Source organism: Lepeophtheirus salmonis, chromosome 6, assembly GCF_016086655.4.
Source record: "Lepeophtheirus salmonis chromosome 6, UVic_Lsal_1.4, whole genome shotgun sequence".
NCBI classification, from domain to species: Eukaryota; Metazoa; Arthropoda; class Copepoda; order Siphonostomatoida; family Caligidae; genus Lepeophtheirus; species Lepeophtheirus salmonis.
Window position 1 is genome coordinate 22,347,480 of NC_052136.2, and position 20,527 is coordinate 22,368,006.

General features: G+C 29.6%; 1 protein-coding gene across 1 annotated transcript in view; it reads right to left on the reverse strand.

Annotated features, from left to right (window-relative positions):
• LOC139905696 (protein FAM200A-like) overlaps nucleotides 1-7,996 on the reverse strand; it is a 49,567-nt gene extending 41,571 nt beyond the window's left edge. Inside the window, exon 1 of the mRNA XM_071889340.1 lies at nucleotides 7,490-7,996. Coding sequence (XP_071745441.1) covers nucleotides 7,490-7,996 — 507 coding nt within the window. The remainder of the gene's footprint in view (nucleotides 1-7,489) is intronic.
• Nucleotides 7,997-20,527: the final 12,531 nt, after the last annotated feature.

Here is a 20,527-nt window from a genome sequence, read left to right on the forward strand (position 1 = left end):
TCATTTTTTTCAATCTGTTACTGCATTTAATTGCACCATTTTTTGGAAAATAAGTTATCTCAAGATAACCTATAAAATTACAAATAAAGTGTAATTGATTAAAAAAAAGATATCACGGACTTTAAAACATTAATTCATCAAGTATTTTGTAAATTTAAAAAAATATTGTTTATGCGACGTACATCAATTTTGACCCGACACTAGCAGCTTCAATCTGTATTAGTATGAGTATTTTGTCTTAATTTTTAACCTCTCCTTTTTTTTAATAACTATTCTTAATTGTCTGGAGAGCGTGGGCAGATATTTCTATGCTCAAATTTCATATAATGCAATTCAATTGCAGATATTTAAAAATATAATCTTTACTCTGTAATTCAAGAAAATTTCATTCAATATTTAAGAAAGTTGTGTTGTTTTATAGGAATATCATATTTAGTTAGATCACAGATTTTGATGTAGGTTATAACATAAGCACTACGAAAAAAGGGTATAAAATTTCAAACTTCCTTAACATTGAAGCTGAAGACATGATTTTGGTATCAAAATGTATTTTTTACCATTATCTATTAGATAAAACAGGTTTAAAAGGAAAAAATAGAATTTGAACTTTTTTGTAACATAATTACTCAATCCCCATAGGTTTTATTCTAGATTGCTCCTAGAGACGTAAATATACATAATGTATACTGACTTTGAAGACAATTTCTAGATCAAATAGAGTAATTGCAATACTATAACGTTTATTTATACTTAACCAGTGCAACTCTATCTGACAAATTAAGGGGAAAATAGTATATAAATTCAAAATGAATATAATAAAAAGTAGTAAATTTTAAGTATCTATGTATTCTCACAGTTCATTTATTTTATTGGTGATTTTTTTTTTTTTCACTTATTTTTAGAAACTGTTAAACAGTTCCATTCGTTACAATTATGTAAAATATTTTTAGTTTTACCCCGTCAGTGATTGAAATAACCTCATTAGAAATTTTAATTGATTACAAAACTAATTAGTCGACCTAAGATTTTTGAGCAATTTTTTTAGCCAAAATTAGCAAATAAAGAGCGCTAAAATTTTGAAAAATAAGCACCAAAAACAATAAAATTGAGCAAATTGTATTTAAAGCAAAATACAGTTTTGTAAGAATATTTCAAACTAATTTGTGTTGTTTTATAAATTTACCATAATTAATTGATACATTTTGCAATATTATATCGACAAATCAAGAATTTATAAAGATTTTCTTCCGTTAATTCTTGCATTCGATCAGAATTAGTAGTTTTAAAGATTCTTAAGTACCATTGAACGTCGACATTAGTAGTTAGAATAAAACTTTTTATATTAATGGGAAATCAGGATTTCTGTGAATGAAAGAACTTATTTTCCTTTGAAGTATTTCCCCTTTTTTTAATAAATTGTTTTGATCTTTTTTTGTGCTTCAGAAAGTATATTCAAAGAATCGTAAATGAGAATTCTTTCTGTTTTAAGATTTGTAATAGTTTCCAGTAAAAATGTTAAATTAGCTTGGACGAAAGACAAATGTCTTCCAAGGGCTGCTGGATCTTCAAAAACTAGCAAGCAATTTTCAATAATCAGGCTATATTTTTTATTCAATTAACATAGAATTTTCTGTATTTCTTCAAAATAGGTTGCATTGTACATGGCAGCTTTGACCAATGACCCTTAACAGATTCAATATAAATTTTACAACATCCAATCCCAGTATGGAAAAATTTGGCACAAAAATATATTTATTTTGTTGTGAGATTCAAGGGGGAGATTATTCAGCAGTAATTTTTTGCCAAATTTGCCTTTATTCTCATTAGGGTTTGTCGGAATCTCTTTCCTTCACATATCTGATCATAAGCCTCATTTCATCATTTACATAATTTTCCTTCTATTGTTTTCCAACGTAATCAAGAAGGGTTTTAGAGACTTTTTCTTTTTTTCTCTCCAAAATCTCTCCAAAAAAATTATCAAATAATCTGTTGTGTAATCTAAATAGAATCCAAATTTTATTTATTTATTTGATACCAAACAAGAAAAATGAGTCATTTTCACACAAAAAAAGCGATTTTCTCCAAAATGAGCAGTTTTTGAGCAATTGAGCGATCACTCACAAATCCTAAGTCTGCTATTTAGGGATAGTGACACAAAACTCAAAACATTTATAAACTTAGGTTATAAAAATCAAGGCTTCTCAATAAAATATGAAATATACTCTTCTTTTTTTTTTAAATTTGGAAATGGACTAACCATTTGAGTAGGGTGAAAAATCATAGACTCAAGTCGAGATAAAATTTTAATAATTGCTTGAGTCGACACAACACTACTAATAACTTAGCTGCGATATTTTTATGGGAAAAAATGAACTAATGAAAAGACTAAATGCTTCTAAGTCTTGGCAAGAAAAATTCTTTAAACGAAAATCCTATATAAGTATGTCAGATTAATGTACCAATATATAATTGAATTCCAGTTTAATTTAGCTCAATCCAACGAAATTACCGAATTTACATTTTGCCAATAAAAATTATTCAGCTGTTGTTGTTTTATGTATTCGTAAAATAAAAGTTCTAATTTCCCAATGTATTTTTGAGACGCCAAACGAAATTTGCAATGTTATCACAGAAATGCTGCAGGCCAAGGGCTAAGTGTAGGAAATTTTATAAAGAATGAAATGTATAAATCAATTTTTATGTAATAAAATGACGTCTTTTGCAAGAAAAGACCTTGGGGATCAACAATGTCAAAATAGCCGACCTCGGATCAATAATGTTGTCGTTTTGTGGATTAAATGAAGTATTTGTTGCAGTCCTTAAGTCTTAATTGATGTATGAACTGATTTTTTATGTATTTCGAAGTGAAGATACATTCAATTCTTTACTATCTGTGCCGGAACAAAGATCTGTGTTTTTAGAGGTTGACAAAGAAATGTTTTTTGTTTCCCAGATATGGCTTGGCTAAGTAAGGTATGTTGTCATCATAACCATTCGATAGGAACTTTTTTATTCAAAAATGTTCCATTTCTTCAATCTTTTTGCTAAGATATTTGTTGCTGAGTGTAATAATAAAATCTACAAAAACAGAAAAAGGAAATCTCAATCCGTATCATCTTCAAAATAAACTAAAAAAACTTTTGTTTCTGTCTTGATATTTATTTCGTTTTTTATATCTAATTGTATCAAGGTATATTTGCATTATTAATTTTTCTTATATTTACTTTGTTTATTGATTAGTATTTATATAGTTAACTAATGATAAATATATTTATTTAAATATTCATCAAGGATTATTTACTTCATTTCATAAAGGGAAAAGTATATAATTTCACTTTGATATTATTAGACACATAGCCTTATTTATGTAAAAAATCAACGCAATACTGTATAATACAGTTTATCCCTGGGTCAGCACTTTGGGTTCCTCACCTTCTTACAGAAGACCACAAAGCCAATCATCGAAGATGGAAAATAACTTCAATAAACAACAGTATTTTGACTAAGAAAAACGTTTTTGGAGAGTTTGGTCACGATGGAGCCATGGGGCATGTATTCAAGTTGTGTTATATTTTATTATCGGAATCGTATAATTTTTCTTTACACTAAAAGTATTTGTAAGACAAAACTAGGTTTGTAAATCATCAGCATTTTATAGAGTGCGAGTGTTTTTGTAAATGACCATATAAACACTGTTTTGTTTTGTTTTCAATACTGTTATTATCATTATTTTATTTTTGAGGAGATAAGTACATAATTTTTTGTATGTGTGTGCTGCTCTTCTTCCAATCGTTATTCAAACTGTCATATATTTATTTCCAGTTTATATTTTACATATCCAAAGTCCTTACGATTTACTACTCTAGATATAACGTTGAATTTACTTTAAATATTGCGAAGAACTATTAGCAATAACTAACTAAATATATATGTTATATGTAAACGGTGATACAATATAAAGTTCTAATTAAACTTTTATATGCAGAGTAGTTGTAGTTTAATGTCATAGTTATGAGTGAAAGATGTCATAATTATGAGTGAAAGCTGTCATACTTGTCAAGTATAAGTGTACACCGTCAATCATTTGAAATTCAGCATATATATGCACATAATTGTATTTTTGTGCTATAAATTATGCTTATTTAAATTTATTTCTATTTCAAAGTTTTTTTACTATTATAAATATGCTTTATATGAATATATTCGTATTCCTATAGCCAGATGCTATTTTTTTTTTTTTTTTTTTTTTTTTGTTATTGAGGTTCTTTAATATTATAAAATATTGGTATGTTCTTGTCTATGTAGATTTAGTCTTCTACTTATTGATATAATTTATTTTCCATAAAAATTAATTGACAAATAAATTAAAATATTAAAATTCATATTCATTAATCTAACTATCTTGTAGGCATCAGTACTTGTATAATTTGTAGTGATGTGAAAAAAATTGAAATCCTGGCGAGCGTATTTCCTTGTTGGTACCTAAAAGATATATTAACAGAGAAAAGCATCTAAGTCGTCATGATGCTTCATTAGATTAGCTATAAGCAGTGATAAGAGGAAGAAAATATTAATACCAATCCCACTCTGAATTTTGGAAGGAGATACGCTGGAATAAATACTTTGATGTAGATTCTCTATTCGTCTTACTCTGTGTCATTCATGAGCAACTGCACAATTGGTTACTTTATACTGAGATGCCTTCTACTCTAGAATCAAATAGTAGTTGTAATAGCTTTGGAAAATAAAATAAAAACACTGTCGAGATTGTCAACTACAAAAAATATCTATTGTCGAGTAAATGTTAGAATATACAACTCTAATTATTATTGCTATTAATAATTATTGTTCTTTCCTTTTTTTTTTTTTATTCAAACGTTTTAGAAGTTAAAGTAATACTAAATATAGTAATATATTTTTCCGTGTGTTCCCGAATGGCTGAGCGTAAAACTGAGGATTTGTTGGTGGATCATCAGTTATATCTTCGTTGCAGTGGGAGTAGATTTGACAATTGCCATCTGAATGATTTCTCCCAGAGTCCTTTCTACTATTTCCACATTTCCATGTTATTGACGATAAATTATAATTTGCAAACAATACTGATAGAATGATCAAAGTACTTGTACCAAATGTTATTTTGTCTTTATTTCCTTCAACTCTACCTAAACATTTCTCACAACACTACCAAGTGGCATATTAACAAATCAAAAATGGCCTCTCCACCCTCACAATGTTCTTTACACCCACATTTTTGATAGCTCTATGGACAATCTGGAGTTAAATCCCGAGATCTTTTGCATGGAGCCTCATGATCTTGAGGGAATTAGCCTTGGTTGTTTTCTTTCATTCCAGTTTTGCCTTTTTGACAGAACCCTTGTTCCTTTCCAACGTTTCGGACTTACTAACAGCGTAGACGGTGGTCCTGGAGACGCCCAACTGCTTTGAGTGTGAGAATGGAAATTTGTCAATACCGTTCAAGTGACATTTTCTCAACTTGTACGTATGCCAGAGAGGTCAGATTTGTTTTGTTTTGTTACTAATTGATTAGACTTTAATTCATATCGAAATATGAATTAATTTAAACCGCTCAACATTCATTCATTATTGAATTAGTAACTGCTCAGATTTCTATGAACCACCTGGTGGATATTATTAAAGGAATGATTACATGTAGTTTTCCTTTTTTTAATTTGATAAAATTATATGAACTGATGGCAAAATAAGTTAAATAATCAAATGATGTCTGTTGTAGAAAAAAATCATGATACACTGATTGCATTATTACAAAAGCTTTAGTCTTCAAAAATCTACGTTCAGTTTTTATCTAATATCTCGAAGAAAAGATGACAAAAAAAAATTGATTTTTTTATTATTCTTAGTTATTGTGGATATTATTTTATATGTACAAACGATATAAGAAATAATTGAAAGAGGAAGGACCACGCACAAAATTGAACATGAATTAACATTTTAGTTTATAATTATACCTTTTCTAAAGACCTGTAAAATCATTCAACATATATCACAAAGCAAAAACAAGGAATATAAATCAGTCAATATACAGAATTTGGAAGACACATACAGATATATAACATAAATCGATACAAACGAATAAAAATAAAATACAATAAGTAATTCACCATTAAAAGTACTAGTAGTCCCCCATAGTAAAATCATTACTTTTTAAAAGCTATGTAAGACCTTACAATTCACTTTCAAAAGTACAAATATTTTTCTGACATATAGGAGAGGAGTAACACCAAATAACATCAGCATCATATGTCAATCCAGATGTGTCCAGAATCACCAAAGAGAAGGCAGCAATAGCTGAGATGATAACAGCTATTATCTCTCCAGCAGCTAAGGGTTCTTAATTGGTTATTTATTTGTTTCCTCACCAGCAAGGTTTTTATTTCAAGAATATTTGCGTTTAAATAAAAAAAAAACTTAATTAAACATAATAATTTAAAATTAATATCCTTAAATGTAACCTCATTATTCATAACAAAAATTAAGGAAAATGCTCATTAAAAAAAAAAAAAATTAAAACTTCAACATAAAATAATACAGAATAGCCTAAAAAAATCTCTAAAGCAGTGATTCCCTACCGATTTTAACCAATGCCCAACCAATGCATTTCTGAAATGTTGATGCTCCGGGATATTTGATTTACGGTGTATAAAAATTAACGGTTATTCACGGTAAGGAACCTTAAAAAACCATTAACTTGTCTCTAAAGAAAATTCCAAAGAACATAGCATCCATGAAGAGAAAAATATAAAACGATAGAACAGTTAAATAAATAAAGATTCCAAACATATAATAAAGAACTGAAATCAGAATTATAAATATTTGACTGAAATTTATTCTATAATACTTTGATCATTTTAATTATTGAACTAATAAAAAATAAAAATTGAGCCCACCTAAAGATGTAGGTTAGTGAGATCCTTGTGCATTATATCTATGACAGAGAGATTTTATATCAGGCTCCAATTTAGTCAACTTAATTCTCAAGTCTCCTCGTTTAGTGATATCCAGTTGATTTATTTTTTTCAATAGCAAATCATTGACAGCACTAAAGCCACATTCAGCTAAATATGAAGATGGAAAGGTTAACAACAATTTTCTTGCAAAGTTGGTTGAATGTGGGTATTTGGTTTCTGTCTCATCACAAAGCCATGTCATCTCCCCTTTTATATTAAATAAAGTTTTAACTGACTCGTCATTCTGCATTTCCGAGTGTTCTTCTTGGTACTACATCGAAACATCAGATATATTCACCAGCATTGGCTGCATCATCCATGTTGGAAATTCAATTTATTTTAAATCAGAAAATCTTTCTTTAAAATCAGAGGCAATTATTCTCAAATGATCCACAATGACAAGTACAGTATTATCAGGCACCTTACATTTTTTTAGCCAATGAAACTGGTCCAAAAGTTTGTGAGAAATGTTTTCTTGACATACCTCCATAAATGTAACAAACCCGAATATATTTTTCCCCATCCACAAGAGTTTTATTTGATCCTTGAAGTTGTTTATTCAACATATTCCATTTCTCAAAAATATCAGTCAAATAACTCACAAAAGATTTACCATCAAGGGTTTGCAGGTTGTTCATTTTAGGATTGTCACTTAAAAAAACACTAAGAATATCATATAAAACCATGAATCTTTTCAAGCAATTCCCCTTTGAATGCCACAATACATCAGTGTGAAGTAAAAGTCTCACATAGTCTGCATTTTCACAAAATTGCTCTAATAGAGGCTCACATTTTGTATTAGCTTTGATAGTATTAATACATTTTATAACTGAGCGTAGTACCTCATTAAGAGGATGAGTAATATTTTTCGCCACTTTGTTATCTCTATGAATAACACAGTGCACAAGAATCATTTCTGGATTCTCATCTTTCATCAATTTAAGGCAGCCTTTTTTCTTGCCCATCATAACAGGAGTACCATCTGCCGCATAAGATATTATGTTTTCCATAGGTATATTATTGACGTGTAAGTAATTACTTAATTTACCATATATATCAGCAGCAGAAGTGGTGGTTTCTAATTATTTGCAGAATAGCATTTATTCAGCATGTTCGTCTTTATCAATATATCTTGTATAGACTAACAATACAACTTGACTGTCTCTCAGGGTAGATTCATCCATTTGCAGTGAGAATTTTCTAGATTTTCACTTTTCGACAAGTTGTGTTTCAATATTTTCGCCCATTTCATATATTCTTCTAGTAACAGTATTGTTACTTAGTGGGCATGGCTGTAACAACGTTATCATCTTTTTCCATGACTGTTTTGAGAAATACTGATATTGATGGTTTTATTAAATCCTCTCCTATACTATGATTTTTTCCACATTTAACAATGAGTAAAGATATGTCATAACTAGCCTCAAGAGTACGACCGACGCTAACAGTTTGTTTAGTAAACAGAGACTTTATTGTCGATCTTTTTGTAAACTTCTCCTATAAAGACTTAAAGTAATTTAAATCTGAATTTACATGCCCACTATGTTTTGCCTTCAAATGCAACTCAAGACGACCTTGTTTCATTGATTAGTTGATCAAACATTGTTGGCATAAGAGGCAGAAAGGTGACTGTTCATCATATATAGAAGGGATGAATCCAAATTTTAAATATTCTTCTGAATATTGACGAACTTTTTTGTTACTTGCACTACTCATTTTATGCATAGGATTTGTTACTGATATGAATAAAATTATTTATTAATTAACAAAGTAGGCTATTCATAGTTATAATTGAATTTACATAATTGCCGAGTTGGATTGGTATATTTATAATAATACAAAAACTCTGATAATAATGATTCCCGGAATGTTTTACACTTTGTATATATTATGTTATCGTAGTGATGGCGCCACTGCAGAGTAAAATTATGTAGCAATTAAACAAATATTACGTAGATAAATCTATTAGCCCAATAACTGCACCGAAATTTATTGAAGCCATCTGAACTTTTCTCTGAAAAATATGATAATCAAAACTAAAGTTCACATTATCGTTTTTGTCTGTTTATTTATTTATGTGGTTTAGTATATTAATCTCAAAAAACATGTCCTGCGCATGCCCCACCAAAACATTGCCATGTCCCACTGGAGGGGCGTGCCCCCCCCGTTGGGACCCACTGCTCTAAAGGATAACATCATCCACTAATATTTATATTGACGAATAGTTAACTGAAGAGTAATTTCATATAGTACGGAAATCTATGAGAAGTATTTTATAAAATCAGATGCATAATTCCACGTAGCCCCATCGGAGGTAGGTATCTTCAAAGAAAAAGTAGCGTACCTTGCTGAAGCAGCTATAAGTATAGATCTTATATCATTAAGATTAACAACCCGGTATAAAGTTATTTTCTGTGCTATAAATGACTTATAATTACTATGAGACGCGTTTATTGCCTTTTGTTCTTAAGAAATGTCAGTTCTTCGAGAGGAAACACCAAACAGAATATTTAATTGCCTCTTCTTTAAAGTTCTCTATAAATTTTTGATTAAGCACAATAAACTGCTTAATTATTGAAAGAACTGAACAGACAACAAAAGCGTGGATACTATTATTAAAAATTCGCCAACAGTCTTGCAAGGACTTGAAAACTTTAGCAGCTTTGCTGTTATCAAGAATCGAGTTGTAAATTTCCTCCCATCATTTATCTTCAAAGAGTGTACAATTTTCATTTCCCAGGATTTATCAAGGTTGAGAACAGATATTAAATGAACGAGTATTTCCTTAGTCTTTTTGAAAAGAGAAATTCTGATGACTAATTTTAGGCACCAAGGCTAGTGGAAGATGATAAACAGCCAGAAGAATTTACCTGTATCAATAATTGGGTTGCATTTTAGGTCATGGAAAGTAAGGACGTTTTCGTTCATTACGGTTTTTTCAAGACTCATTTGTGTCTCGAAGATTCTTAAAAAAAGGGTTTTTGTTTAGGTTTTGGCAAATGATGTCGATCGTGTTATTTGAATTAAAATAAGGAACATTTTCCCATACGATTCTTTGAGCAGCTGTCCATTCCTTTGAAAGATAGAGAATGCGACTATTTGAAAGGTCCGTGCCAAACATTAAATAAATAAAAGCATTGGAAGCGTATAAAAAATGTATCCATTTCTAGTGAGGCATTGCAATTATATTTATCTACAATTTTGAGATAGATTTTAGATAAAAAATTAGCTACTAAGACCAGTCCTCCTCCTAATTGAGACTATGGTCTCTTTAGAGGGGAGGGGGTGAGGATATACCTTTTATCGAACAATGTAACAAGCCATTTATCTTCCTCCATTAATGACTACTCATAATCTTAGGAATCAATTTGGTATTATATAAATCAATTATCTTTTGAAGATTAAATATCCTCCACTGAAGACACCACTTACAGGCATTCGAGTTGACTTTTATCCAATTAGAAGTAGCGGGTCCATCCCTTTTCCATTCAACGCTCAGTATATTAACTGTGTTAACTACCGCACAGCCACCCATCTTCAAATCCAAAGAAGGATGCCAGTGACCTATAGAGAGGATATAAGTTTTGTTGAAATTCACACTAATTCCTGAAACCTAAGTGAGCTTTTCGAAAGCAGAAAGTATAATTTTAACTCTCTTTTCCAATTCTTTACTCAAATTTCCTTCTATCATAAGCGTAATGTCACCTGCGTATAAATCGACCAAATTGCATATATCAACAAAACGAACCCAGAAACCCCTGTATTTACGATTCAAGTAATTTATATTCCTGGAAACGTCAGCAAAGTGTGTATTTTTTAGAAATCCTTTCTGTTGCTGACCTATCTTCCGATTTAATAAAGGTTCGATTTGCTTAGCCAATACCCCGGCCAATATTCTATATGATTTGTTTAGAATTGTTAATGGCCTCCAATGGTTTATTTTTATCCCATAACCTTTCTTAGGAATCACAGATATTCTACCCTGTGGAAGAACAGCAGGAAGCTTCCCTTTTGTCTCCATACTGGTTCCCAATCTCAATAGGTATGGAGTAGTGTCCTCAGGGCATAAAGTGTATATCTTCCCTCTGATGCTATCTGGGCCTAATGTTTTATAATCTTTATAATGGTGATTAATATAGTAGAGTATATTCTCCTCCGTATATACAGAACAATTGCTCACCCTCTTTGGTATAGGAAATCCCTTCCTAGGCCCCCAACAATATTTTTGTAAAACTCATGAAAATATTTGAGCATAGACTTTAGTTCAGTTAGCACTTCCTTTTCAGTAACTATTTTATTAATTCCTCAAGTAGATAGTTCATTTGTTGACGACACACTTTTACATCTTTTGTTAGGATTTCTTTTTATCACAACTTTTTTCCTCATTTCTTCTTCAGAAATATATCAGAAATTCCTATAATGTTTAAAAAGTCCCTCGCCTCGAATAAACAAGGAAATTTTCTTCATTATGTTTTCAACATCCTCCTTTAACTGAATCTCTGCTTTCCTCTTCTTATTGATCAAGGTAAATGATGGATCTCGAATAATTTTTGTAAATACTCTATATAGTTTCTCGGAGGACAGTGTAGAGTCAAAAGAATCCCTTAATCTATTTTTTTAATTTTAATTTATAATAATCAGAGTCAATTACCCAATTAGGGATTCTGAATTTTTTTTTAGAAGGATTGCTACAAAATTCCAAGTGTATCAATTTGTGATCAGATGAAAGTTCAAATCTATAGATCCCTTTTTTGTGGTAATGTAGAATACTTTACGAGACTAGGGCAGGATCAATTCTTGACGAATTTTTTCCCAACCTGCAAGAAACATTATCATTCATATTGGAGTTTACAAACAGACAAAGTTAAGTTCATGGATTAATTTCTTAATTATGGTTACATTTGGTTAGAAATTTTTCTGTTTATCAAGGTCTACATTTAAATCACCAATCAGAATCAAAGGGTGTTTGTCTGTCTTCTGTCTATTAATAATGGATTGAAAAAACAGGAACGACTTTTCATTAGGACAATAGGTTTTTAAAATATATAATTCCGAGTCGGCTGGATATAACATAATCTTACGCCAATCACTATTATTGGAATATTACTTAATGCTTTTAGAAGTTCCCGAAGACTTAAATACCAGTGTATCCTTGGGCAAGGAGGATTTCCACCAGATGACAGACTCATGATATAAAAAATATCGTCAGTTTTTCCTTACCAATGCTCACTCAACCTTCCAAACACGATCCTTCTTTCATGGGAAAAGCTCCTCCAAAAAAGAGGGTTGTCGATGACACAATCACCACTCTTGAGATGGTAAGTCGTAACACTCTGTTTACTAAAGATCTTAAAATACTTTATCACTCATTGAAACACTTATATCTTATGCAAAATAATTTTGATTAAGGACGCAGAATTCTTGTGTTCTTACATCAAAACAATACATTCTGTAATTACAATTGGTAATTTTGCTGGCAAATAAGAGCTTTGGGATTCAACAACGCTGATTTTAACGCTTTCAATATTTTGACTCCATGGCATCCAGTCCCTCTACGTTTGTTTTAAAATTGTAACACTGGAACAATCCATGAAAGCGTCTATATAAGAGTTAAATTATTACAAAAGTCGTTGAGAGAGTAGAAATAATAAACTCTTGGGAAAGAGTGGACATGAAATATTATAAAATACAATTGTCATGATTTTTTTTTTCTACACTCTGATTGGCTTACAATTCCCAACTGTGGTTGTTCTCAATTTTGAATTTTTTTCAACACACAAAATTCAATTATTTCACCAAATTTGAAATATATGTTAAGAAATTAAGATTTAATAAGAGTTATATTTCTTGATTTTGTGTCCTGCCTTTAATTTGCTTCAGCACATTTTGCTTAAATGCATTTTGCCGAAAGAATATTTCGACTTAATATATAAATGAATAAGGTCTATTCGGTTTTGTTTTATTGTTTTTTATTTTTGTTTGAAGTTGATCTTCCCTTTGAATTTTTTAATCAAACTAAGTTCATATTATTTATTGCAATAAAAAGCCTGAATAGTTGTTTTCTGTTGGATTTTGAATTATGACCACAAATTTTAATGCATACTATCGAAAGGTCAGTTAGGTAATGAGTTTGAACCAGAGACAAAGTAGATAATATAATTAATATTATAATATAAAAGAAAAATAAACAAACACGACAGTGATTCTAATGGAAGAAGGGCTAATGACTTATTTGTTAAAAATTATAATTGGACATGATTACTTATTCATTATGGAAAAAAACTTATGGATCGAAGAACAAACGTATAATAAAGCAAAAGTAGTAATTCCGTCTTCACAGGATGTATCAGAAGAAGAGACAGTTGGCTATGGTAAGGCAAACAACTTAGAATATTTGGAGAGTCACTCTAAGCTCATGTTACAGGAGCACGAAGAAATGAGAGAGCTCAGTACAGTTGGAGTAATCTGGAATCAAAATATAACTATGAGAACAATGGTCTTCGTCTTTTCACAAGCCTTATTCCAATTCGAATGGTTATTATGTAAATTTTCACTATTTTTTTTTTTTTTTAAATAACGAAAGTTCTTAGGACTTATAACTCTAGACATCAGCAAGTAAAGATCATCATTACTATCACGAGTACTAACTAATGGCGTTTATCAACCCCAGCATTAAAGTGGATGCTTTAGAAATATAAAACTTTTCTTGTCTTGATTAATTATTATATTTGATAATATAAGCATCAGTGTAAACAAATTGAAAAGTTTCTTACAATTTTATTTTATACTCTTTGAATTTCTAATCTACATAAAGTAGTAATTGGAATAAAATCATATTATTTTGTATACTATAGAGAAGACCAGGTTGTGCAAAAATTTAGCGACAACTTTTAAATGCTAATAACTTAGTGTATACTACAATAATTTGATTAATTTTTCTTGCAACAGAGAGCCCTAAGCATCATCTTTTTGCTTACGTTAAGTTAACACATTTGGTTTATTACCATTTCACAAAAACAACAAAGCCGGTATATTGCAACCTTGTGTGCCGCCGGAATGTCCCCAAAATCAGTTATTACAGCCAAATGTAGATTAATGTGAGGATCTTCGGGAAACCCCCAAAAGTAGTTGTCTAAACTAATTTACTCCTTAAAGCCTTTAAAATGCAGCCGGATCTCTACATGAACATGAATGTCCCAAGGTCCACTTTATCAAAGTGGATCAAAGAGGATGGTGGTGTCTCTCTACAGGCCCAAAAAGTACCACTCCTGACAGAGAGATGGTCAAAAGAAAACTATCTGTTCAATTTCAGTTTTGGCAAACTCAATCACCATATTTGAGTCCCCAAGATTATAGTATCTGGTGGCAAGTAGTGTTCCAGGTCTGCAGAACTGACAACCAAATATTTAGGCCTTAAAGGTCTCTGTCTATTAGCAATGGGTTGCCATTTCAGAGATAAAAATACATAAATACCACAAATTCCACCGCCGCCTGGAAGCTTTTTTCGGTGGTCATATTAAAGATTAATAATCTTTAACATCATTTTTACTTATTGTATTAATAATTTGGTTTTGGATATAAAATGTATAAAAAGTTATACATGATTGTTCAATTCGTTCATTATAGTCGCCAACATTTTTCCACGGCCAAGAGAATAATTATTTACTATATATTAAATAATTAATATCAAACAAGACATGATCTATGTATATAGAATAAGACAACTCCTACTCAACCTCCATTATCATGCTCTATTTATTGTTATTGTTGATGATTAATTTTACAATTAATTAATCAGTAATAAAGTAGTATTCTAAAATTAAAAGTATATGATAATTTTAGACTTTGCATAGAATGTGGAACAAAAATTAATACACACAAAATATTTCAATCATATTTCAAATGGTGGGTGGAATAAACACCAAAGGAAAGAAACATAAAAAAGTTCCTTATATACCAAATTACTTCATCATAATCAAATACTACGAACCAAAAAAATGTGATAAATTCTATAATGTCTCAAGGATTTATTTAAACCAAATTTAATCCACTCCTTGGTGGGTTATACAAATATCGTTATTGCTCTAATTATTTAGATGGATGTACCTTTTTTTTAATCATTTTTTGCATATTCTTTAATTAATTAAAAGAAAAAAAACAATGTAAAAATTTGCAAATAATTATTCTCTAAAAAACAGTTATTTGTAAATTTAATTTGCAAAATGCTACTCAATAGATACTATTAAATTTCAATGCATTTACATGTTTATTATACTTAATTATTTAGAAAGGCATTTATATGTTTCATAATCAGATATAATAGTATGGTATATTTTAAAGTTAGAAAAACTATACAAGTATTTATAATAATACCAATATTAGAATAATTATGTCTAAAGGTGGATTCACACTAGGTCTGTTCTCCCCGGATTCCATTTTACAGGATTTTATTAAGGTTTTAAACCTACAGAAATCTCCCGAGACATTCAGCATTTAATTAGTTCATAAAATTATTTAATTATATACATAACTCATAAAATTAAATGTAAAATACCGTGACCAGTAATTTTGCCGTGATTTTTTTCGCAGGCGGTAATTTTCCCTTGAGGAGATTTTGCTGCATGAAATACTTGCCGGTTTTTTATTATCAGTTCGAACTTTATGTTGTATCTCGATCCGATTAATTATATAGGTAGGAGAAAAAGAAAAAAAAAAGATAAAAAATATATAAATATATATATATATATAAATAAGAAGACGGCGAATATGTCATGCAGCTAAATCGCCTCGAGGCAAAATGACCAGCGGAAAAATGTTTGAGGATGATTAACTTTGAGAGATTTCAGTTTCCCGTGATATTAAGTTTTGCTATGAGTATTAATAAAGCTCAAGGTCAGATATTCAAGATGTTAAACTTGTCAATTTGGTGTTTTTTTTCGTGGTAACTTATAAGCTCAAAAGCTGGTAGTGAGAATGTTGTATATATCCTAACACAAGAACAATAGTAAAAAAGAAGTCCTTTATTATCCTTGCTTGGAATTTGAATATATTTTTAGAATTTATATAAATTTTCTGTAAAATAAATATAACTTTTAAATGGAAAAATAATCAAGGCGGAAAATTGTCCGAAGAGAAAAATTGCCCAAAACATAATTGACCAAGGCAAAATCTAATTTTTAGTTCGCTTTGAACATACAAAGTTATTTATAACTAAACCTATGTAACTCTTGAAATTACTTGTAATCAACATATTTTTGTCTTACAGACAATTAATTTCTTTTTTAAATGTATGTGCTTTATTTACTTAAATCACTAAAAGGCCTAATTTACAATATTATTATTTTAATTCCATTATTTTTAAATAGTGTTTGGTTAAAAATAAAGGAGGATAGTTAAAATTCTTTTTTATCTTTAACTTCTGACAAAAACAATTTTCTCCTTAGTTATGCGGGAGTTGTCTTTTAGCCCGTGGGTCGGGTTTTATATTGCACAGTTATATATACAGCCCCCAGCTTTGCCAAAAATTATCCCTGGTATCATTTACTATTAAAGGTTTTCTTCGGGTTACTAAATCTAAATAGTGGAAACCCTACGGATTCTAAAAAAACAACCCTTGCACTATTAGTGGTATTGATAAAAATGAAAAACAGGATAACTGTGAATAATTAGATAAAGCTAGCTAAAGAGTAAAAGGTACTAATTTTTCTTCAAATTAAAAACTATATACTTAAACTTCACAGTTTTCATTATTTACGGAAAATATATATTAGCCAATCATGAACCCTAACTTAACTCATTGATGAGTTTCATGTAAAATTTAACACTGGTCAAATATACTATAAATAGAGAGTTGAAAATGGGCTGATTTTTAAGTGAGCAAGAATATAAAACAGTGTTACCTCGTTAACACAAAAATATAAAACGTATTTTGCTGTCAGTTGTCTATTTTTCTTCTTCTCTTATCCTAATTAGTGAGCTGAACGTTGATTAGTAGATTTAGCTCCTTTTAAGCTATGAACAATTTCCAACAATAAATGAGTAATAATAGACTAACAACTGTTTTTTGACCTTTTTTTTCTTTTCGGAGGAAATGTTGCATGATACAATAATAGTAACGAAGTGACAGCTGTACAATTTACTTGTACATGTAAGTTGTGCAATTGTAATATTGCACGTTTAAAAATACGTGCATTTTCACTTCTCTACTAATATGAAACATATAAAAATTAACGTGCACATACAAATTGTACATGACGCTCACCAATAGGAATATATAATTATCACGGGGTGTTACCTAACCAGCATAAAAAATGAATCCGTGTTTTGTTTCAGCCATTAATTCCTTCTCTCACTTGACTATTTCATAATTTATTCTTTTTGTTAAATAAATGAAGTAATAAGTTATTAAACTTTACTTAGCTCCGTTACAAGCAAAATTACCAAAGTATATCTAAGTAACTGTGGGGGGAGGGGGGGAATACTAATTAAACCACACCATTACCCAACTTCCCCTAAAACAAACTTCATCATTCTATAATCCTGCACCCTAATTAAAAACCATAGATTTCTGCGAAAGTGAAGATCAGGGAGAGTTCTCCCGGCGCAAATGTCCTAAAACTATATTTTCATTACATGAAATTCAATTCTATCAAATAAAAATATACTTATGAACAAAAAGTACAAATTTACTAAATGGTTATGAAAATCTCACTATTTTTGGGTTTTTCACCCACACATGTTACCGTACATTGTGTTTTGTAATGCATGTAATAAAAGTTTTATTAACACTATATTAAAAACTTGGAAAAATACAATTTCATATAATAAAGCATCATTCTTTCCAGATAATATTGAGATGCCTGTTATTTTATGGTATGTGTGTCCATAAAAAAGTGATGGAATATACTTACCGGTTGATAAAAGTATAAAATGGATGAAGAACCTCAAACTTTCTCAATGTATTATATACCTTCATACATATTTTTTACAAGTGTACGTATATCAGTAATATTGAGTGTATTTAAAATTTTTATATATTTACAAGTAAATATGTATTGTATATACCATAAATAGGTAAAAATCTGTCAAATAAAGCTTTTCTTAAGCTATAGTAAACATTCTTTGTACTAAAATACTTAATCTTTTGAACTGTAAAAAATATGAATTTAATCGTGAACAAAAAAATTGTTGTTAGTAACCTGGTTAGTGTTTTATTTTTATTTTCGAAAGCTGTTTCCATTATTTTTACATTTCTGAGAGAAGAACATATAACCATAAGTATATGAGGTGTGTGTTTGTTCAAACCTATGAATGATATCAACAATGATGATTTGTCGGGGAGTTAAAGTAGAATTGTAAATTTTAAAGATTTTCTAAGATGAGAGTTCTTTGAATACCATACAGAGCCCTCCTCAAAAATTTGTCCAATCTTTTTGCAAGTGCATTGAATTTGAATTAAATTTATCACTAACGAGACATTCAGAGGCTGAGGACAATTTCATTGATGACCTTGATTTTTTTATTAGTTTGGCTTATTATTTTGAATAGAAGCATAAAATCGAAAATATATATGATTTATTCAAAAATGTAAAAATTGTTAATTAAAGTAAAAATACTAAAAATACCTGAGAAACTATTGTTTTTGTTTTTTTTTTAAATAAAATTTGAAGTATTGAATTATTAATATAGTTATAAATAGAAGGAAAACAATTTAAATAGCTTTTTCCTTTTTTATATTTCAAGTACCTGAATGTCGTCAATGTATTTACTTTCTCATATCTCTATAAATAATAAACTACATTTTATATAAGGTTTCAATATATTAAAGTATATCAGTTTTTCAATCCAAATTCTATGTTTCAACTTTTTGCCATAATGAATAAATAATTTGTTTAGTTCTGTGTAGTTTCATTTTTTGTCTTTAGAATGACGGCATTACTTTTAAATCAGCAAAGTTCTGTCTATAAGATTAATGAAAAGTAACATACACAAACACATCTATCTTCAATCCAATTTTTACATTGGGCAGTGCATTAACAGTAGAGGTAAAGTCTTTTAAATTAAATGAGAGAGATTGTAGATGCGCCAGGGTGATTATTTTTATGAACACTGATAAAAAATATTCATAACTACTGAAACTAAAAATTTATATGTATTTATATGTCTTAATGTAAATAGACATATTTTCGAGGACAGTAGTGTACCAGACGTATTCTAACGGGATCCGGCAGAATAGATTGATCTTCGATTAAACATCCCTGCAAAGCTATTTTTGATAGTTGCCATTTACTTTTTTCTTCATTAATTACCAAACCATACTATTTGACAGCTTGTCTAAATTTGATTAGGTTATTGTCATGTTCTTCCTCAGAATTCCCATATGCAGTTAAATTATCGATATATACATATATATGCAAATCATTTCTTTAGTAGACATGATATATGTAATCGATCGCCTTTGGAAACCAAACACTCCATTGGTAACGCCAAAAGAAATTCTCGTCAATTAGTAGAATTTGCTTCATACTTCATGCTGTAAATTTTTTCTCCTTTTTCAATGTTTATCTGATGATAGGAACTATTCTGGTCAATTGCCTTGACACCAAATGACTGACAATCATATTTAACAGATAATCAATTCTGGGGAGTGGATATGCATCTAGTAAAGTATATTTATTAATTGTTTCGGAATAATCTGTAACAAGTAGCTTTTTATGACGATCATTTGTAGTTACAAGAACCTGAGTCCTCCATGGGGATTTATTTTCCTTCTTTTAATATTTTTTTCTATTTCTCTGAGAATAAAATTTTGAATTTACGTAGCTCAATGGAGAAAATACAACTGGAGAAATTATTCTCTCGGGCTCAATATGCGTAGGTTCGCGTCTCAATCGTTCCTAGGGAAGAATATATAATTTATATTCATAAGTTTCAAAGACAATTCCTAAGTCAGATAGAGTAAATATAATAACATAATGTTCACTAAATGTACTTAATTAATGCGACTTCATCCGACCAATTAAAGGAACATCAAAATACTAAGAATAATTTTGATAAGGTTCTCAGAAATGCCAAGATTTAATAGCTTTTGGTGGAAATCAAGTGTTAGGTTTCAAAAGAGAGTTGAAAACGGGACTTTCATAATTGAAAGATTACATATTCTAAACCATTTTATGGGCCCTTAGGTTTGAGTTGGTAATCCTCAATGATAATAATCAATATAAATATGTATAAGCAGTGTCTTCCACAAAAGTTGTAAGTAACAATAAAGCCAACCACATGAGAAGTAAATAATTATACTCCAATACGTGAGAATGATGTAATTAACCAAATATTGTTGTTTTTCATTTTTAGAAAAGATGTTAATTGGATGCATTCGTTATTTCAGGAGATTAGTGATTAATTATCAGTATACAAACGCCTCATAAATTACGTATAAATTATTTAATTTTAAAAACCCTATAAACTTAAGCTCATTAATATATACTCAAACATTTATGTGTTATTTGCATTATGTTTGTGCAATGTGAATTAATTACTTG